The sequence below is a fragment of the Rhyacophila brunnea genome, unplaced genomic scaffold (assembly GCF_057557595.1).
Source record: "Rhyacophila brunnea isolate RB1 unplaced genomic scaffold, BYU_Rbru_1.0 scaffold_6, whole genome shotgun sequence".
NCBI lineage: Eukaryota > Metazoa > Arthropoda > Insecta > Trichoptera > Rhyacophilidae > Rhyacophila > Rhyacophila brunnea.
Window position 1 is genome coordinate 45,440,508 of NW_028233276.1, and position 23,851 is coordinate 45,464,358.

General features: G+C 32.7%; 1 protein-coding gene across 1 annotated transcript in view; it reads right to left on the bottom strand.

Annotated features, from left to right (window-relative positions):
- The window catches only part of LOC147065728 (uncharacterized), a 160,658-nt gene that overhangs the window by 59,243 nt on the left and 77,564 nt on the right, over positions 1-23,851 (bottom strand). Inside the window, exon 2 of the mRNA XM_085956632.1 lies at positions 939-1,105. Coding sequence (XP_085812758.1) covers positions 939-1,105 — 167 coding nt within the window. The remainder of the gene's footprint in view (positions 1-938; positions 1,106-23,851) is intronic.

Consider the following 23,851-nt stretch of genomic DNA (forward strand, 5'->3'; position numbering starts at 1 on the left):
AATCAAATGTACTGTAATTCAATGGAAATCCACCAAAAAAAAAATAGGTATAAACATACATCTTATTAATAAATGAGATTAAATATTCGCGTACATTTTAGCATGAATAGATAAAAAGTAAATTAAAAACAGAAAAAGTTTTGATTATAGACATTCATAATAATTATTTTTTAAGACCGTAGTTACCGAGTCACACTGTACAATTCGTATGACCGTTGGGATATTATCTCTGTTTCTCAGTACAAAATACAGTAATTTAGGTTAAAATACTTACTTCCATAACTCTGCTGTAAGTTCAGAGCGAACTGGTGATGTACCAGCCAAGATTGATAACTTTAAATTTGATAAATTCACTATTTAAACGATAGAAACTTAAAATAACACAATAGTAGTCAAAATCGCGCGCTTTGAAAGACGAAAAACAGACATCAGTCACATATGAAGTGAGCAACATTAGAAGTAGACAGCGCTATATGACAGCGATATGCGAGAGTGAGACCGAGCTATTCTATTTGACATTCGGAAAATAAGCACAAAGCAATCGTTGCGAAACATGGCGTATTCGGAGTTTTTAAAAAAATATCACTGTTTCTACATGAAAATATACAATTTTTATAAATGATTTCGGTGTAGTTAGACAAAATAAATATAACTGCATTAAAATGTCGATTTTGACAAAAATAGATATTCGGAAAACAAGTACTATAGCGACGAAACGTTAAAGATCTATGAAACGTCTTGTTTTTACGGAATGTGAGCAGAGAAGAACTAGTTTACCATTTTATTACTGGCCATCATAATAATATATTATTCACGCTGCATACTGACATCTATGAATATGTCAAAACTATTTCCCACCACAATTAATAGATACTGGTGCGTCATTATGTTAGTGATAATATAGTAAGTTATGTTAACAATACATTGTGGGTACTTACGCTCATTCCAGGCATGTATCTAAATATTTCTCTATCGCCCTTGAACCACTTTGCTGAATACAGCTGATCGTTCCCCATTCTGTATTGGCAAGAAAGTGTTGCATTTTCCCTAGGATCCGCTAGCACTGGTACGACTAGATTTACTATTTCATGTCCCCCACTCGATTCTGAAACAAGCAGAATAAAACACATTAAAAAAATATAACATTGAACAAATTGAAAAAAGTCGCAAGTCAAACAATATTAATAATGATATGAGATAAACTCTCTGGTAAAAATGTAATTCTTTCGAATTAAATCATCTATAAAATATCTATTTTCGTCGTGTCAAGTTTTAGCAAACTCGGTAAGGAGCTGACGGCAATAATAAATTCCGCATATCCGTTTATCATTTAGTCAGTCAGCCATTGACGCAAATGCCAGATAATAAATAGCTGACTCAATTATTTCAATAAAAAGAATATTATTTTGATTGTATAAATAGCGAATTCATCGGAAATGTCACTCGAATATAATATGTTTCCGGTCTTTATCCTTGTCTACTATCTCAATTTCCGTATCGTCCCGCACAACATCTCATTATACCAAGATGCGAACCTCGGATCCGTATCATAAGATTAGTATTGTAACATAACTACTGTAACATACTACTGTACCGACCGTTATGCCGCAAATAAAACTTGGTCCGGCATTCATCTTCGACTTTTTCATCATCATCCTCAACACATGACCTACGACACGTCGACGACTTCCACACATAATTTTAAGGTACAGAAAATAGTGTTGACGCTAGTCTACATGTCTTTAATAACAGATCTAAATACAGTCTTCTGATATTATTTGAAATATATATTATGATAGGGATAGTTGACGTCAATAATGGTTATGGAATTTAGTGCATACGTCACAACCGCGAAGCCTAAAGGAAATTTTGGATACCTAAGATAATCCTAAGATAAGTATCACAATTTTTTGACTGGAATGTGTTGGTGATATTCAACTAATAAACTTCAATCAGCTTCCTGGATAATAGAGTTTAAGTTTTTGATGCGAAGAGTTTTGGGAGTACCAAATTACTGCGATTAGGTAGTGTGAGTCAGGATACACTGGCGATCAAAATCCTAAGTTTGAACAGGGTATTGAATGACACACACCAACAGTCATTACACTACGGTTGATATGATAACAATTATTCCAGGAATGATAATGATAATTTAGAGAGAATTATGCTAGAAACACATTACGATTACGTCATGTGAGCTCACGAAAGCTCGCGCCATGGGCAAAATTTGTGCAGTGTTATTTGGTATTTATGTTATCAGACAGATGCTCCCATCCTGTAGCACATTTTAATTTAAGCCGATATTGTTTAATAGTAGTAGAACAAAATCTGCCAAAATTTATCAGAACCACACAAAGGTCATCTCACGAGTATAATGCCACACCACGTGGTATAAAGTTTATTTTTATTTTCTGAAATACAAATTTTTAAGTCACGTGATCTTATGTATTTTTTTTATTTTGTGGCTTAGAAGTGAGCTACAAACGCCAGGTAATTGACACAATATTTTTGCAGGTTGTCGGTTTTTATTATTGAATATTTTGGTGGTTCTAGCATGTGTGCTCACGTGATGTAATTTCAATATATTTCTAAAATTATTGTCAATGAAAATATCAATTCAATTCAATTCATTTATTTTACATATTGTGGACATTATAAATTATAAGTTTAAGACGCTCACAACATGACATTTAGAAACAACGAAATATTATTAAAACAATATTAGGTACATAACAAAACAGATAGATCAGTATTAAGTTATTCTACAGTATAAATGTGTAAATACAAAAAATTATATAGGTACAAGGAAGTACACCGGATGAGTTAAGCAGACCCTATTTTAATAATTTATAAAATAACGTCCACCTATACTCATCCTCACGTAGATGGAATATATCAACATCCGAACGATTTGGTTGAACAGAGTTATTGCCCTCCCAATCGGCATCACCAATGGCAGGTTAGTTCTGCTCCTCGGGAGAACAAACAACTGATGCTCCCGATTTCTAAGATAGTTATCAAAGACACACAAGTCAATACTACCAAGAATGTCAGAGTTCTCATTCACACCACGTATAAGTCGAAAAAAATACGTGGCCAAATATTGATATATTCTAGCACTTAAGTCTTAAACTACAGCATGCAAGCATACCTAAGAGAAAGTCAGTTGGATAAAGCCACGGATAGTATCCATATAACCTCAAATAAAGGAGTCTCAAAAATTTCTTTTGAACTCGCTCCATCATAAGGTCATATTTCAACTTATGCGGGGCCCAAACAATCGACCCACTCTCAAGCCGGCTTCTCACTAAGGAATTATAAAGAATTTTTAATACAGTAACATCTGAAAAGACCCGGGAAGTACGCAAGACGAAGCCCAACATTTTTGTAGCGCCTTTTTACAAATGATAGCAATATGACCACTAAATGACAGCCTACTGTCAAACGTAATGCCAAGATCCCTTACAGATGGTATTCGCGAAAGAACTCTGCCATGCATCGAATATTGGAAAAATAATACTCGCGAGGCTCTGGTAAATGATAGAATATTGCATTTTTCAATATTGAAGTCCAGTTTGTTACGCCTGCCCCAATCTAATATATTATCTATATCAAGTTGGAGTTGACGACAATTGTCCAAGGTGACAACTTCCATGAAGAGTTTCAGGTCATCAGCAAACAACAAAAACGTAGCAAACATATCGAAAAAAATGCAGAATTGGAAGGTTCTTTTTAGATACCCCATTGTTCCCCCTATTCCAGAAGCAGCGTCACTACGAATAATTTATACAAATAAAAAAAAATGTAGTCAAAAAAGTTAATAAAACGAAAATACATATTTATAACTCGCACACAGTCATTTAAGCCCAATTAGAGTAAAACCACCCAAACAACTATACATACGTCTCGATTTGGTTAGAACGTTTGACAAATGGATGACTTAGTCATGGTCAGCCAACAGAATTATGTAATCTGGCAAGCATACAGTGTATAGACGTCCCGATACCACTAGAGAGGTATATCGCAGGGGAAGCAAACTGCAGATCTTCAAAAATATTGAAAGTGAAAATAAAAATTGTCAAAATAATGCCTCTATTAACGTATATTATTTCAGGACAGCTTGTGTAAGCATGAAGGAATGTTTTCTGTGTCGAAGAATTTTTTCAACATGTCAGTTTTCTTCTTCTTTTATAGTTAACGCTAGCAGCACATAAAAAAATATTTACCAATTATGGCTATTGAAAAAAAACTTAATCGTTGTTATATTCAGAGCGTTGGAGCGGAGCTCGAAACAGGAGCATAGAGCAATGGGCATTTTACCCGAAGCAGGTGCGAAGCCGGAGCACCGAAAATTTGTAGTGCCCCACTGCTTTTGATGTTTTTCTTATTATTAAATTTTCGTCCTAAAATCCTATAAAAATAGTATATTTTGACACTTTGCAACACTGGAATTATTATTTGAAATACGGCAATACTTCTGAGTGATAAATAACCTCATTTTTTTTTTACAGAAGAGGTAAATAATAAGAGACGGATTTGCTGTCAGCAATTTTGTTTAACTCATTTAGTGCTAACACCGCGACTGGCGCGGTTTGGAACAGTTGGCAATTCGATATAATTAACATGTTATTTCAATATGGTAATTAAAATGTAATAAAAACTTCGTCAGTGATTGTGTTAATAGAATTATGAAAAATGACGATTATTTTATTTTTTAACATTTGTATACATATAATACTTATTAAAACTTGGTACTGTTCGGTTATAAGGAATACAGCGGAAAACACATTTTTAAAATACCCGATATACTGGATTAATAATTTGTTAGATTGTGTTAGTTTAGGTTAGTTTAGGTTAGGTTAGGTTAACCTAACAAATAATCCAGTATATCGGGTATTTTAAAAATGTGTTTTCCGCTGTATTCCTCATAACTGAACAGTACCTAAAACTTTTTACCCGGAGCGGAGCAGATCATGAAGCAGAGCTGGAGCAAGTATTAGGTCCCTGAGCGGAGCAACTCAAAAAGGGTCCGCTCCAACCATCTGGTTATATTCTTATCCTTATTCTTCAATTTAAGAAAACGATTTTTTGTTAGGTACATGTTCAAATTCGCGCTTTACATGCTCTTACTCCCTACTTATTGAAGTAAATGTATCGTTTGTCAATTTAAGGCTACGGCCGTATGTTGTAGCTTAACGACTGGGAAATGCCAATAGAAATGGCGTATTTCAAAAAAATACTTCCTTATTCTTAGGACAATAATTATTATAAAGCAATCATTATTCGTAGGATGTTTATCTCACTCGAATAGTCAAAGACATAGTTTATAATGAGTATATTTAGAATTATCTTCAAATGTGTTAAGTTTGCCCATTTTCGTAATAATAAAATGCCTAATTCTTGTCAAATTTGGGATCACAGAGATTATCAATATAATTTTTTATCGTAAATATTTCACTATTATAATGTCGACATAAATTATACTGATAAATTTATAAATGCGTTTTAAAATTAATAAACGTAAAAAATCTTAAAACCACTGCACATTTATGTAGGTACTGAAATATGATTATATTCTAAAACATTAGAGCGAGAGGTTTAAAAGAATACTATTTTATGTTATAAAAATACTTTATGCAGTCATCAAATGTTTAAAATAAATATAAAGGATAATAAAGCTTCTAAATTATATAAATAAATTGTCTACAACGTTTAAGGAATGTCCTGGATCATGCTTTAAAAATAGAAAAAAAGCTCCATTTTGACCCACGCTGAGCACGTCCACCCTTAAAATTCTCGTAAAATAATTAACTCTTTGGTGTCTATAATATTAACACGACTTGCAACTAAGCTTATATGAAATTAATCATCAACTCATAACACCGGGTTACTTGTACATATCGCTTCAATTATCTGAATGGCAATTGTAGCAATCTGTGTGAGGTAGTGAGCACTCAGCGTCCTTTGATGCTTTCAATCTAATAGTTAGCGGTTGCTTTTGGGTTCGGCTTTTATCCCTAAATAGCTTGAGTAGGTATTATGCAAACTGCTAAAACATATTATTGTACCTTTATGCGGAAACCCACTTACTCACTAACATTCTATGTCAAAGGTACGTGGAAATGTGTAACCTTGCTGATACGTAGTTCAACAGGTTATATTTAGAATTTGTGATTAACTATTAACGCTATTTAAGTGAATCAGTTTAATTGCCTGCGATTTTTTGTTGTTTGCTATTCATACACACCTTCAATACGATTATATTGTCTCTGTTCTGGCAGAATACACTAACTGGAGAATACAAGTTTTGAGTAATTTGACTTTGAAGTTGTTAAAATGTTTGAAATGGTCTATCATGTGAGTTTATTAAGTAATCGTAAAAAGGATGACTTTAAAATAAAGACTGTTTAATTATTAAGAAGGTTTCCAGACGGTTAAGTTTTAAATAAGGAACGTTTTGGTATAACTAACTCAATATGTCATTTTTTCAAATTAGTGTTTTCTGCTAGAACAGTGACGAATTATTATGTTACTGTAGTTTCTCATAAGGTATAGGGTACAAAACCATTTTCATTCCTTACCAAAGCATAATATGTTGTATTATGGTACGGCGGAGTATAGGTATTACAGATGAAAGACTGTAGTACTACAATGTTGCCAACTGTCATTGACAAAAACATGCCAGAAGTGGTACAACAGCACGCTACTCAGCAATATAAACGCCAGATTTTCTGAAAACAATATTTCAAAACCCTTTTTTTTGGTGAAAAAAGTGCAAAAAAATCACACCACATTTTCACAAAAATAATTATTTAATCTAAAAACCTACGATACGTAATAATTAGGTAATACTAGAGAGTGGAATACCTGATATTCAGCAATGCGATGGCATATGTCTAAGCACACATTAAATTATAATATCTGATGCAGTTATAATATCACTATAATGCCAAGAATGCTCCTGTTGTTTCATTATGTTGTTTTATTTCTCAAGTACTGACCTACCTTCATTAAATATCTGAATAAATAAACTAAATATCTAGGTTGATTTCAGCACATTTAAAGTTGTTGAAGTCATCAAAGACATTAATAAAAACGCCATAAGTTAGATGCATTTGTTTGCAAGCTAGATTTCTATAAAAAAATGCTAGATTTGGCAAGAAAAACGCTGGGTGGTAGTTGTTCGTGGTGATGGAGGAGGCGAGAATTTATTTACTGTTTCATATAACTACTAGGGTAGAATCGATGCAATATAATATATATATCGCCATTTCGATGCGATGTGTCTTTGACGGAAACTTGTAATCGAGTGACATGTCCAATCGATTCATTGACCGGCGCACTATGGAATAATAAGTTGAAAATTATTGTGAAACTGCGGATCCGCTATCTCATAACATTTTGAAATCGTATTATAATAATATATAGGTACTGACTGATTGCACGTGAAAATGAATATTTATTAAATAATATTATAATTATTGAGATCTGGGTCGCAGGAATCCGATGACAGCCACACATATTATGAGTTTTCACAGAGTGTATAATTATTATTATTTTGACATCAAGATTATTAATTGACAATTTCAGAAACAGATTTTCTTTTTCGGCTGTTATGATATAAAACAGATGAAGTGAAGTCAACGTTCCCTCTAATGTTTCTATTGTATGTGCGGATCATCAACGCATCTGAGCAGTGGCGTAACTAGGGTTGGTGTCACCCGGTGCGGTGAATTTACACCCCCCCCCCCTCCAAAAACACAAACACACACATAAAATTTTTCATTAAAACTTATATTTTTAAGGTATTTATTCAATTCAGTGATTTTATATAATAATAACACTAACAACGATATTTTTGAAGTAAATAAAAAAAATCGAACGCAATAATTTTTACTACGCCAGCTTTTGGTAATATCTGTGTATTTAGATAGCAACCAGATCGCTCAGCGATCTCAACCCTGTTCTTTCTTTCTTCGGGTGTTTCCGTCATTATTTTCAAAAGTCCACCTCTTTTCAAATTTTTCAATTTCGTAACTACATCCCGGTGTACTTTTTGACATAAATGCCTTTTTAAAAGATACAACCTGCATTCAATCCACCTGTTTCCAGATGCAAATTTCCCTTGCATATTTGCTGCAAAGCATATTATGATGCATTTGACAAAATTATCTGTTTCCGAACAAACAAATATATCACCAATTCTTAATTTTTGTGAATGCATTGAAGATGGCATTTCTGTTTCAACGATTTCCATTTTAGCCAGCCATTCCAATTTAAATAAAATTTATCGCAGGATTTCTTCTTATTGATGAATGTGTGAGGACTTATCTTGGCAGGTGTTGGTGAGATCATGTATTGGTATATGAAGTATCACGCTATCGTCTCAGTTTTTCCTCTGTTCTCTCATTTTCCACTGCACCACCTACTGCATAATATATTATTAAAAGTGTAGACGTTTAGTCCATAGCATCAGTCAATCACTGCCTCGCTTACAGATCGAATCAGCCACGCTACACGTATTACGAAATTCAAAAGGAATATAATTATTATGTCTAATTAAATATAATTTTTGTGTAGTATTTCAACAGGGCAATTTATTCCATTGGATTTTTTAGCTTCATATTTTTTTGCATATTAACAGACATAACATGGCATTATTTACGGTTTCTCTGATTTTGATTTGGGTCAGTAACTATCATGTTACTAGCTAATATACTGAGGGTAATTTTTGACATAGAAAATCATACAGAAAGCTACAAACTATTAGATATTATGCTGTGATTATAATTATGACATCCTATCTACTATTTATTTTGGCGAAAGAAATCGTAGTTGTATATTTGGTTTAATGACACAACTCTTATTAAGAAATAAAATATTAACAAAATATGCTACCATACATAATTTTGAAAACACTTATGAGAAAATAATATGTGTCTTATATTTAAAAAAATATATATAAGACACCGATCAGGAATCGTACCTGCATCTCTCGGGTATCGCGCCCATGCAAATATACCACTATGCTATAGGCGCCATACTTAATTGCGACAAATTATAACTAACGGCTCTTAATACTCTCTGAAGCGCTTTCCAAATGTATGTTCGTATGTTTGTATGTTCAATAATTAGAATGTTACATTCTTAAATCTTGTGAATTATCTGTTGAATAAAAAAATAGTTGAGTATGCAAACATTTACTCTAATTTATCAATGGTATTCGAAATGTGCGCCGCGAGCCGTTTGAAAAATGTAATAATTGCAGTCAATCTTAATACAATACGCTAATTAAAAATAATATTGATAATTCCTCCATTGCTGTACCAGTTTGTGATCTCCAATGCCTTCTTCTCACGAAATAAAATAATATTTGATCAGCAAGAAAATGTGAATAACACAAATTTTGATAGTAGATTCTGTGAGATCGAAAAAAATCGTGTATGGCATCTACAATCTGTCTATGTATTCTTACCTAGGTATTATCAGAATTAAAAAAATACTTTACTTAAAACTAGCAAAATAATTTTATAGAAGTAAGTAATTATTATATTATTTTTTTGCGTTCTGGGTCTATTTATTAAGTGCATCACTTTACCGCCGAGGTATGTTACTTGAGTAACTGCGCCTAGTTTGATTCTAAGCTTTGAGAACAGTAGGTTTGCCTATTCTACTAATTCGTATTTTTTAGAGAAGGTACTATCACTTCCCTCCATTTTCGAATGTGAATAGCAAGCTGTCACTTTTATTTTTAGTATGGTTTTTCGTCTGGATTTTAGGATGTGGAGGTGGACAATTAACACACCGGAATTGTTTTGGAAACGGCAAGGTATATTTACGTTAATATATTTTCTAAATGGTTACATTTTTATACAAATTCTTTTCAATTTAATTTTGACGGATAGCGAGGTTAACACTGCTTACTGAGTTGCTGTCAAAAACGCTTCTCCCACTAAAACAAACGGTCACATGTGAGCCGTAAAAAATGCGGCGCTGCCATTCGTATTTTTTAACGGCATTCAGATATTGTTGCCGGTCAGATATTTAACAATATTTAATAATTTTCGTAATCAGCCATTACTATTTGTTGATTTGATATCGATTTGGGCCTCTCCAGATTCACAGAGACATCCCCAAATGGGGGCCATTTGGGAATGTAACAGTACCTTGAAAATTTTTTAAGGCGCCACAAGACGAAAAGTTTGAAGACCACTGAGTCATATATTTTTATTTCTCGGAAGAAATATATATTTTAAATATTTCATGACTTTGCAATCCATCCGCCAATAAGTAATTGATTTTTACGATAGTTTTTTATTGCCATTCCTCCCAGCAAGTATTACTTTATTTTCATGGTGTAAGCTTAGTTGAATTTTGACACATAGGCCTATCCTAAAATACCACTTTGACACTTATGAACTTGAGTACGCTATGCTATACTTTATTGCCATGTGTATACGGCTCAGTTTCGTAAGCGCGGAATGTATTTTTTATGCAATGAATAATAGTTTGGGCCCTTTGCGAATTTGAATATAGAAGGTAACATACCTAAATATCGGACGCAAGGAAGTTGACAGGGTATATCAGATGCATTAAAACTTTCATGGTCGGGGGTTTTTCATGAATAATTGAATACGCTCAGCGGTTGACGCAGTAATGATATTGGCAATGTCACCTTGCGTGATAAATCGCGTTTACATTACGCAATGTTAAAGTTTAGCCGACGACAGGCCCACATTGCGTTCGGGTAAATATTAATAAAAGTTTGAGAAACTTTATATTTTTCTATCTGAAATTTGAGGAAGATTTTTTTGTTTAATGTTTTTTATCTACAAGACATACTTTTTTAATATCTAAATATATATTTCTTATTTATTGCTATATTATTACATTCCTATTTCAAAAACTAATACGTATTTTCTTCTTCCGTGGAAAATAATAAATATCATAAAAATAGTAATAATATCAATATAATAATAATATCATAGTATGATAAAAAATAAAATAAAAAAGAAAGTACCTAAGTCGTAGAAAGACATAATTTTTGAATGGATATTTAGTAATAATGAAAATATATGAGAAAGTTTTTTTTGATAAAAATATATTAAGTATCTTATTATCAAAAAAGATAATATTATAGATATTCGTAATTCAAAAACTAATAACTTCTTATTTTGTGAAAAATAATAATTGGTTAGGCCAATTATAGTCGCTTTCATTCCCATATTTACCTCCTACCTCAATTTCCCAGTTATTGTCGCAAGTCCAGGCGACCAGCAGTTACGGGTGATTAGTCGACTGTGATTGAATAATATTCAGTTACCTCAACACAACTGGCGCGTCTAGGCTTGTTAAAGCTAAACCGTTGATTGACGAGTAAATTCAAGCGCATATAGACTGATTCAAAAAGTGAAAAGTACGAGCGTGTACAGTGCAATCTCCGTTAATCAAACCACATGTGTCCGAGTTATCGACACAGGCTGTCTCCTCATTTATATTATCATTCATCAAAAGTATACCGTGCGAGTACCTACTAGGACATGAGGGCATGCACCAGGTACCAGCTTCAGCCAGACAGCTGAACATCAATATGGTCAGTGTCAGGACTAACTCCCGTGTAACCGCCCGCCCAGCATCCACATCCATCATCACAATCATTCCACCAACCAATTACAGTCCACTATGAAAAGCGCAACCAATAAATAATTAATTTCAAAAAAATTAGATCAGTATGATAAAGTTACCTGTAATAATAAATTATTGTTATACAAGATTTATCAGCTAATAAAAATAGGCATATTATTCTTCAAATAACATAGATAATTTACGATTTAAATATAACTTGTTTTATATCGTTATTATTTAAATAAAATTTCAGGGATTTCTGTCAATTTAGGAATTTAAAAAAATACATAAATCCTGCCGATGCGTAATTGACCGTAAACCACATTTAAATGTCGATTCTATTAGCCAAATTTTGTCTCATTTACACAAAAACTTTTTTTTATGTTGTGGCTGTCTAAATAATGCATTTATTTCGTGCTTTTAGGTTCAATTTATTACGTGAAATTGAATTATGAATCCATTAGCCGGAAAAAACCGGTCGCCTTTTTATAATAAAAGTGCGGCACGGCACAAATTAAGTTATATTTCGATGGCTTTATCTGTCCACTCACTGGCCACAAATGCAATTTAAAAATACATATATAAATCATATACGCTTTTAGTGATGAAATATTCAATTAGGTATTGTCAATTGAGTAAAAATAATTGTTTGATAGAAAAGAATCATTATAGATTCATATATACCCACTCATGTACATATGTATATAATTATAACAGCATGTTCCCAACATCCGGAAGCGGGCACCCAGGCTAGAATCTTTAGCGAGTCCCCTTACCTATCGCAAAGATTAAATACAGTGTAAAACAGTAAGTTGCGTTTTCCAAAAAATAGTGTTTGAGGTAAAATTAAGGGTATTAAGTATATTTTTAGCGGTTATTGAATACAATATCTACTCGAATTATAGAGTTGTCGAATATCAATACAAAGCAATCAAAAATTGTATCGCACAACCAAATAAGTATTTAAAACTGTTAATATACTTGACGTGATAAATTGGAAGACATTTATTTTGTGATGTGCGTTTATCTCATTTATTAGGTTGATCCCCCACGCTGGGCCCCTTTTAAACCTGGGCTCCCAGATTAGAGCCCTGTCAGCTCCCCCTTTGTGGAGTCATATATAGCAGTGGCGAAGGGTGGAGGTAGGCTGTTAAGAACCGACATAAATTTTAATAGTGCACGCTAAGCTCCAATTCAACTCACATTTTATTATTACGAAAAAAGACAAGAAAACCACTGTGGCTACTTTGTAATCAACAAAACAAAAAAATGCTATAGTTTTAGCTACGTGTTTTAAAGTCGGTAACCTCCATTTTTTAAAAATATGTTTTTCTTGGAAGTGATTCTGTAAGTTTTTTTTCCATCGTATCATAAAAAATCAAATCCAGTTGTTTAGATAAATATAATTAAACAGGAGGTTGATTGCAAAGACATTTATATTAAACAGCCGCTATGTTTTTTTTTATTTTACGATAGACATTTTTGAAATGTTCAAATTGGACTCAATTACTTATTATTTTAAATATAAACAATGCAATAGACTTTATTAAAATAACAATACATAATAGAACTTATCTTAAGTGATAGGGAGAGGCCCTCTTGTTTTTGACTAACTCCATTTTAATGACGTTAATGACATTTTTTTTTTGACATTTGTTTATTCCAATTATTTACTAATATGCTTGCGAATAAACTAAAAAAATATTCCATTTGCAGTCCTAATTTATGTGCTTGACGGGTTTTTGCAATTATCTCAATATTTGAAACAAATATTCTCAATTTATTGAAAGATAGTTCATTTAAAAAAATATTATATAAAATATGACATCTAATAATAGGAAATTATTCAAATTATTGGACAACATTCAAAAAGCGTAGCTACCGCATCGCAAAAGCATTACGTCCCTATCAGACAAGAAGCTTCAAATATTAGGCCAATAGTTGTAACTATGAATGAATGTTCTATTTTGTAATATTGTACCGTTCACGAAAAACTAAATCGCACATTTAGAAATACTGAGGGGGCCATTGTGTGATGTTTGCATATGGGGCCAAATATTTCTAGCTACGCCACTGTTGGAAGTTGATATAATTTGAAACAAACTGTTGGAATGTCACACATAAATGTACCGAGGAAACTCAGGTCACGTGACAAAGTACATACATTATTTATTGTCATTGTATTTTGTGAGAGTGGAGGTACGTTTTCTGTTTTAAACTCATAGGCTATTCTTTGTCTAATAATTTTAAAGCCAAACGCGTTTTTTTATAACAAAAATATACAAACTGTAATTTATAACTCAATTCACAACAACAGTGGAGTTAACAACTTTTGAAACTAAACAATTCATTTGACAGAAGTGTAAAGCCCCCCTCCCCTATTCATTATCTAAAAGGGTAACGCAACATTTGGAGGCTTAAGAATCTCTGTGATTGGAAGAGTGTAGTAGAACCGAATAGTTTGGACGGCTGTCAATGATGTAAAGACGATGATGGGCGATGAGAAAGAAACGAAGAAGGAAAACGTTTTAATTACGTGAGTATTGAATTTGACTGGATAACAGGCACGTGTTTTTTTACTAATCTTAACTGAACTTTTCTTGGTCGTAAACTTTATACTTTATCGTAAGTATTATTAGTAAGGTATATTTTAATCTGAGATATTTATATATATTTTCTATGTTTTAATTATCAAATGGGCTTTATTGTCTATTTCGGACTGTAGAGGCTTGTTAGTAGAGGCAATTCAAGAATATATAATATATTTGGATTTACAGTATATAGGTACATAACGAGTTGAGCGAATGGACAAAACTAAAAGCAATCATAGAGTATAAGATATAATACATTTATATGAAAAACTGTTATATATTTATATAAAAAGCAGTGTTTATTTATTTTTATAACATATTTAATAAAAAGTATTTCATACTAGGAAAAGCCTTTGATTGAGTATACTGACAGCTCAAGAAAAAGTCAAAACCCACAGACGCAAAAGAAAATATGAAATACTTAAAAAGCCCCTACTTATTGTATTTATTATACTGAAAGAAAAAGTCTTTATTCTTTCATGTATCACAAATTGTCTCCCTAACTTTTCTTTATTGTCTAAAGGCAGTTCGGTAACTTTTTTTTAACTTGACGTGGATCGTTCTCTTTTATCTTTCCGCTTATCGCATAGGTATTCATACCAAAAAACCAATTACTTAATGTAAAACGTCTTGACTTTTGCTTCATTGGCTGTTTTGACAAATTTTTGTTGCTGCCGAAATTTTCTTTTCCTTTATTATTCGTTTTGTATAAAAAATATACTTGCGAAAAAAATGGTGCGGAAGCAAAACAAAAACTTTTCTTTCCATCTTAAAAAAAAACAACAAAAACAGAAATGCAGTTTTATTAAATTGATTTATTATTTATCAATATGGGTCATTACCATCAGAATTCTATATAATACTAGAGATTGGCAAAATGAATTTTCCGACTAGTTTTCTTCTGGTTATGCTATCAATCAGTAGCGAAGGCTGGATATAGGCCATAAATAATGCACATTAAACTTTGTTAGTCAAACGTATTTGTTTTTATTGAACTAAGACTACAATTATTTACTGAAGGTGTTGGTTAGTTTTTAAAATATAAATAAACCCTGCCTAAACCAAACCTTAATAGTTTTGGTATATTTTGGGACACGACAAAACTGTGCACACTTTTTCATTCATACTTATTTGTTTTTGTTGGATTAAGAATACATATTACACATATTGTTGGTTATTTTTTTAAATTAATTAAGCCCTGCCTTACCAAACTATAATAGATAAATAATATTATTATATCCATAAAATTTCCAAATTTCTGTATGATTTAATTGCATAATTTTAGATATTTTATAGATATACATACTAGTATTTATTGACTATTATCTGTTATGGCTTGGTTTTCGCAGGGTTTAATTGAATTAAAAAAAAAAATGAACCAATACCATCTGTATAAATTGTAGTCTTATTTCAATGAAAACGTATGACTGACAAAGCTTAGTGTAGGTATCTACACAATTTATGTCGAATCTTAACAGCCTACCTCCACCCTTCGCCACCGCTATCAATGCAATCCTTGTCCATCCAGAAAGTGACTGCTCTTCTAAAGCATTTATTTTTACTTCTTCGTGGGCTCGTTTACAATTCGTATAATATACTAGCAAATATTAGTTCCCACCAATATCACTCGTAACTCTACGGTACCCCGTCGCAGGACGGATGTGATGCTTTATGATGCTGTGTATCGTGCGATCAACTTATTTGATGGCACCATAAAAGTTGATTTATGTTTTAATTAACTACCTATATCATGTTTGTTGGCGTGTTACAAAGATTAAATTTATAATTATTGTATTTATCATTTTACTTTAATACATACATAAGCACATACTTTCTTTTCTACTTTCTTGTTATATTTGTTGTTATTTTTGTAATTAAGTCATTTTTATAATTTGTATTTATTATGGCACATTGGCCAATCTCTGTGATACCATAATACTCTTTTCTAAATAAATAAATACAACATTTGAACATCACCAACAGCAAATAAATAAATTAATAATAATTAAAAACTTAAAATTAATACTATGTAGTTTTGTGCATGAATATAATATATATTTTCAAATGTTATGCATTACTCAATATGGGTTTTAAATAAATAAATAATTCATTAATATTAATGCATGCAGGGTGGAAAACTAATTTATTCATTAAATCCATAAAATATTTAATTACCTAATGGTAAGGGTAACGTTTTTAACAAAATCTGAAATTTAACACTTAAGTATATTTGACTGATAATTTTCATTTAAAATAATCCATAGGTACACGTATCTAAAAATAGTATTTTTTTAATTCATTTATAAACTTATCATTAAATAATACGATGTAAATTAATAATATGTGTTCATTTAGTATCAGATTTTCATTATAGTCTATTTTATAAACATTTTTATTATGTCGTATTCTTATTTGTCCGGTGATTGTTTATCCAGTACAAATCTTGCATACGATTTTTAACTAACTTCCCGACTAGCTAGACATTTGAAACTTTTAGATTATATTACAGCACGATGCCAATGCATTCTTTTAATACTTTTAGCCATCTTCAAGTAGAATTGAATTAATTTTCAGTCAATTATGTTTTGTATGAAAAGTTATTTCGGAAGAAATCCGTAATCCAATCCACTATTATTGGTTGCTAAGGGGTCTGGAGTCCTAGCAACTAAATTGTTAATATATAAATGCGTTACTTTGGAAATCAATATGAAATGGCAAAATCAAATGTGAGTATTACTTCTATCAAGTACAAATTTTTTTGATCGTTTAAGCTAGTCAAGTCAAATTTATATGATTCAACAGAAAAATTAAAAACGTTGTATATAAAAAGTTATTTTTATCTTGTTATTATATTGATAAGTTCTCTCGTGGTACCATAAATAATTTTGAATAAAACAGTTTTAGTTTTCCTGTTTCTATTTCGTTTGTCTTCTTACATAAATTTAAAAAAAATGATATTTTTGGAATTTATCTGTTTTTATAATGATTTTTGGATTTTTTCAGGTTTTTTTAAATTTCCCGATATCTCAAGAATTCAAAATTTCATCATTTCGGGAAATACCCAACTCTAGTTACGTCTACATCTAGCACGAATTGTATCGCGGGCTGCGAACTCGCAGTAGGTTGGAATAAGGCTGCAGATAATCTTAACGATTATTTGCACATATATTCTTCACTCGTGCTAACTGTTCCTTAGCATTTTGTATACTTTTTTCACATACAGAGATATGCTGTGCTTTAGAGCATACATAAGTGAAACGGCAAATAATTTTCAACAATAGGTGGGACGAAATTTCGCATTAGTCGCCAATCGCCGAGCAGCATTCGAGGTAGGAGCACGTCGATTTCTTTTGTGATGGCGTCGTAAGAATATATTCTTATATCGTGTAAAAATGACTGAAAAACGTTATGCCTGTACTTGAAAAAGAAAACATGTCAATGAATATATTATTATTATTATTAGATACTAATATAACAATAAACATAACATTAAATTGACGTATGTTGAATTTTTATGACAAATTATGTTCCGTTCGGCACGCGTCATTAGCATAGTCCGCGTGTCGCATAGACCGTGCCTTAGCTGAGGTATAGCCTTAATAAGCAGCATATATTTGGGACATGCGCAAGCAGTAATAAGAATCACAGGTGGAATAAATGTGAGCCGACACAAGTTACAGATTTTCAGCACGACGTCTCGCCTCGTGTCCGGAAAATTATTCATATGCAGCTCACCGTATACATTTCCACCACGAGCTTTTGTACATATGGCAGTATAGTATTGAGACCAAATCATGCGTTATTCTTTATTCACTGAGTCAATTTCTACATATTTTATAAAATCTGGTGCCTGTTACAAAAGTTCATGGCAAAGTACATGTAACCGTATTTATTATACTGCGCTTATATGTATGTATGTACTGATAATGGCGAAATAACAATAATTCTTGACTGGACATGGTGACCGCGCGGTTTAAGCGTTTGACGATAACGTCGTGGGTCCCAGGTTCGAATCCTGGGTCTGGAAAGTACACATTGTCACTATTCTGGCAGAAGACACTAATTTGAAAAAAATACATATTGAGTTAGTTATGCCAAAATGTTCCTTACTTTACCGTCTGGAAACCTTCTTAATAAATCAACAGTCTTTATTTTAAAGTCATCCTTTTTACGATTACTTAATAAACTCACATGATAGACCATTTCAAACATTTTAACAACTTCAAAGTCAAATTACTCAAAACTAGTATTCTCCAGTTAATGTGTTCTGCCAGAACAGAGACGACATATTGTTTTTCAATTTGTGTGTGTCAGGGTATGGATCTAATAGGTTGAGCAAGTGGCTGATATCCATTTCTCGTAAAAAACAAAATCTATAAATACAATCCTCTACTCTGTGGAGGCCCATATGATCCTATGAGGATCGAACATGGTCGGAAAAAAGGACATGGTGGCTTCACTGGCAGATTCTATGAACATGGTTACCCGTTAAACATGTCCATCTGGCGGAGAAATACAGGATGAAAACCACATCTTCTAGAAATGTCCTACAATGTGTACGGAAAGCGAAAAGCTGATTAAGTTGGTTTAACTAGAAAATTTGCGGCGTCATACTGTTCATATGAACATCTTTTTATTTGAATTGTTCGGTAGTTTGCAGTAGGTTTAGTTAGTTACTACAGTTTTTAATGTTGCTTTTATGGGCTCCTTTTACCCATGGCACTCTTAACTTAAAGTCATGTAAATTCAGTTACAGCACATAATTGAGTGCATCGTGACCACAGTCTTAGGTAACTACTCCCGGGACATTTTAAGTCATAAAAAAATACTAGCACCTCAATATTAACTTCAATACCAACTATTTGTTAATATATTATATCATAATGATAATATTATTGTTTAGTTATTTGAACGGTATTCTCTAAAATTATGTATAATATTTTATCTTATGGATATTTTAGTATTATTTAGGAATCCGCCACATTCACAAAATATAGATACCGCACGCCACTGGTACCTATCAACCTTTGAAAATATTTTACGAACAATTTTTGGCTTGACTTATAAACTGTTTGGATCGACTTGATAAACGTGGTGTGTAAACTTTATCACTATACGGCACACTAACGCTACAAAATCTTTTCAGTACAGCGTGTACTAGAGCAGCGGTATCCAAACCATTTCTGCTTACGGCCCGCTTTGATTAAAACACAAGTCAGAATGGTTACCTATTTTATGTAACTTATTTTGTACTTAATTAATCGCAACGTAACACAAGATAAAGATAGACTGCCAAACCAACCGTTCCACGCCAGACTCGGTCTTACATTTCTGTGTGAAAAATTAAGCCTGGGAATGTCTCAGTAGTAGTTACCGAAGACTGAGGTCGCAATGCGCTTAAGTGTGCTTTGTTTGAATTTAAAATGACTTCTTTGAAAAGAGTATAATTAGGTACAACTGGAAATGAACAGAGCTGCTTCTACCATTTAAAAAAAAATGTAAACATATTAAAATCCAATATATTGATTCCCTTCTATGGAAACTGGAACCAACTTCTAGTGATCTTATAACTGAGAGGTTTCTATGTTACCATAAGTCTTAAATAGTAAGAATACATAAATATCGGGAAATATTATATTATACAATACTATAAAATATCAAATTATACTATAAAAATACAGGGTGGCAATACCACCTATCAACGTTCTTGTCAATGCACTGAAAAATATTATTAAGCCAACAAAAATACTATTTTTTATATCATAAGCAAAGCAACACAGGGTAACAATATTTGAGTTTTGAGTTTGAGATTTGAATACCAATATAGATTAGTGGGTAACAATTTTGATAAAGCCGGTGTATTTGACATGATTTTCATTGGTATTATCTTAAAATAGTTTTTTTTTTAATTTATAAGGGTTCAGAAGCGTGTGAGCAAAATGCGACTAAACGATCAAGTGCATACGAGGTGCAACGTCGGTGTTCTGTTTATGCGATTGTGCAACAAATACACAAACGCTTTCGCATGCAGCTTATTATCAGCTGTGCGTACATTTGGCTGAAGGTTTGCTATGCTATGTAGTACATCGCTGCTTTACAGACAGATAAATTTAGACAGATGTATAATGTAATTTAAAATTTTGGCAATGTGAATCATTTAAAACACCGGCAGTAGTGGGGTGGTAGACAAAGTGGCCGCGACTAATTTCGTGAATCTCTGAAACCGCGGACCGTACCTTGAAAAACCATATTATATACAAGATGAACGTGACAACGGTTTTACGGTTAGCATAAAAGCTCAGGATGTGTGCCTTGCAACTTTAGTGTGCTTGCACATATATTTTTGAGGACGTGTTCGGCCGAGAGGAAATTTTATAAATAACCATAACGTAGGTACCGGTATCCTTTACTTGGTTTTGAAACAAAATTTTTGGTGATCCTAAATTATTTTTAGTTATTTATGTTTACTGCTGTTATTAGCTATACAACCTTGTAGTTGGATTATTATAAAGATGGATTTATAGCCCTAAATAGAATTCTGATGTCAATGGAATTTAACCACGTAAATTCCTATTCATTGATCAATATTATAAGTAATAACTAGGTACCATTATCTTTTTAGGTGGTTGAGTATAATGAAATATAAATAGACTATGATAATTATAAATAAAAAATATATTTTTAAAAAGCTGTTAGTTTTTCTATGACGATTAAACTTGAATGATGTCGAACATACATTATTTATTTGAAACACTTGAAAAATATTCGTATAACAGAAATATATTTGTACCAAACGGGACTCTGTCGGATTCCGTTCAATGTGTTTTACCAGGAGCAATCTATATAATACTTTGATCATGCCAACTATACATCCGTGGTTTTATCTCAAGTTTCGTTGATATTTCAGTATGAATAACTTAGTAAATATTTTCATGTTATTTACGTAGTTTTAATGTATATTTAATCAAAAAGCTTTGTCTGTTCGGTTCTCTTCTAAGAAATTGGAGGCGTAAGACCATCGCAAATACCACGTTAAAACTTGAAGTTGTTGAATAATTATTGTAAGTCTACCTACAGATACACGCTTCGCTGGGATGACAAAATCACTAATACGCTAAGTATGATCTCAAAAGTGTATTCTCCGTTTCCATACAAATTTTCTGCGGATATATTTTTAGATCTGAAATTTATATGTATATACTATATTTCAAAAATCATTTGCTATTTAATTATTGACGATCTTCAACTTCTGATTTTCAAAAAGGATAATTCAAGAGATGAATCTAACATAATTTTGTTAATATCTTCCAAGCACTGACTTGTCATGTGTGATACTATGTAAGCTCGAGGATTCATCTTTATTTATTATCATTTTTTAATTTATATTTTGATAGTAAATTTTAGAAGGAGAAGTAAATTTAAACCATTTCAAAAATCAATTCAATTTTTCTCAGCAATTAAGGCGTATTTAAAAAAAATATATACGTAGTCCAATATTAGTAACTTACATTTTCAATAAACTTATAAAAAATCATTTTTTTCTTGTTCTTTTAATAATATGCATATGGATATCATTTAGTGTGCTTCTTGGCCGGTAGAGTTCAAAACGTTTAGTATTATATTCTTTCCAAAAAAATTGCCGATCTTAGTTCTAGAAAGATATGGAAAAAAATTAACTTAATAAAATAAATTGGGTGATAAAGATCTTCTTCTTCTTTCTGTTACTTAGTTAGAGCATATAGATACCACACAGTGTCTCCAAAAATAATTCCTGTCGCTCGCCGGTTTTTTTTACACTTTTCCAAGTCATGCCAGCATTCCGTAGTTCCACGGTATATACTCTCTCGATGGTATTTAACGACTTTCCAAGATTCAGTTGGCTTGAAAGACAGAGAAACCAGGTCGAAATTTTATTGAGGCATCCGCAGCATGTGGTCGAGTCACATTCAACGTCACCTCATCTCTCTCAGCATGATAAAACGCTGCTTGGTCTGTCTCGCGTTACTCCCAAAAGTATAATACCGCACAGATACAATCCACTGTGGACATATTAATAATATTATATTCTCGAAGCTCAGAATACGGTTGGTCTGAGCCTTCGTACTGTACCATGACATGCTAGCGTAAATCAATACCTTCGAATTGAAAACATTGAATCGGCGTCATTTGGTTTTAACTAATTACAATATTGAGTCCCAGACTTCGCACTGAGTTAAATGTTACTGCAGCCTTTCCCACGGGAATGGGACGACTGGCCTCCGGACAATTGGACGCCGCACTGTCATAGACACGTGTACAGAACGTAGACGAAGTATTTTAATCAGTTTCTATCTACTACTTAGTAGTTTGAATTCATTTTACTCTTAACATAACATAATAAAAAACTCTTTCTTCGTTAGAACTTAAACATATGCACGATTAAATCATTGTTTACGTCTGCATATTTACATTCTCAACAACTCTATTTAATCATAATATAATCATTTAAATATAAATAATAATATTGAATATTTTTTTTAAATTACCTATAAATACCTAACGTCTATTTATTTTAGAATTCCGTGGCGTCCAGCTGTCCGGTGCCAAATCGTCTTAGACTCTTTCCCACTTGTATAGCGAGTTTTTTCTGCACAGTGCCATCTTCCGTGATGTGGATCATTACTCAGGTATTTAAGCCTGTCGACATTCGATGTCTTGCCCTTTACCATTTAGGGTGAAATTTGGATCAGGATACGTGCTATTGACTATTGCACAAAAAGTTGTTTTTTGTCGCGTTGATAAAATGTGTGGTAGATTAATTGCATCCTGGCTCAAAAAACTTAGATAATGGTCAAAGATTAGCACTCCATCATTCCTCAGAGCAGTGGTTGTAGATAAAAGACTATTAATATCATGACCGACGTCCGGTAGCAAAATATTAATAAATTATATGATGATAACTAACCCGTGACCTACGGCTTTAGACGCGGACGCAGCACCACTACTCCACTGCGAGCACAGAGCGACTGTGTACTTAAATATTATTATTTGCATGTCGCGTAAAGTGGCGTCGCATTTGGAGGTAGACGCTGCCACATCATGCGGCGTGGTTATATTTCAAAAGGACCATAATACTTAATTTGAAAGGGGCGTGCCCGGCGGGGGTAGCGCGTCTTTTTTATCGTCTGCTGGTCGTAAAAAACTCGCTCGGGTGCTCCGCGCCACTGTTGTGAGAAAATAAAATCGCGAAAATCGTACAAGTAAAAGCGAAACATGCCGTTTTCATTATCACGTCTCGGTAGGTATACAATTTCGTTATTAATAGAATAATCTTTCAGTGGGTTATTTTAAATTAATCCTCCCTCTTAAAGTATTTTTTTTTTTAAATATTCACAACGGATAAAACTTGGTTTAGCACGCCGAATATTATTATATCATTGACATTACGTTTCAGGATGCTGTCTATTAATTATATTCGATATATACGGTTGACATCCTGAAGTTAGAGCGGCAAGGATCATGGCGAAGTGGCTATCCCAACGGAAGAGACCCAGAGGCCGTCCAAGAAGGAGATGAGCTGACGCCGTAGAAGTGGACTGGCTTCATATAGGAAGACCCGGTAACTGGAGAAGTGTGGCGAGAGACCGGAGTGAGTG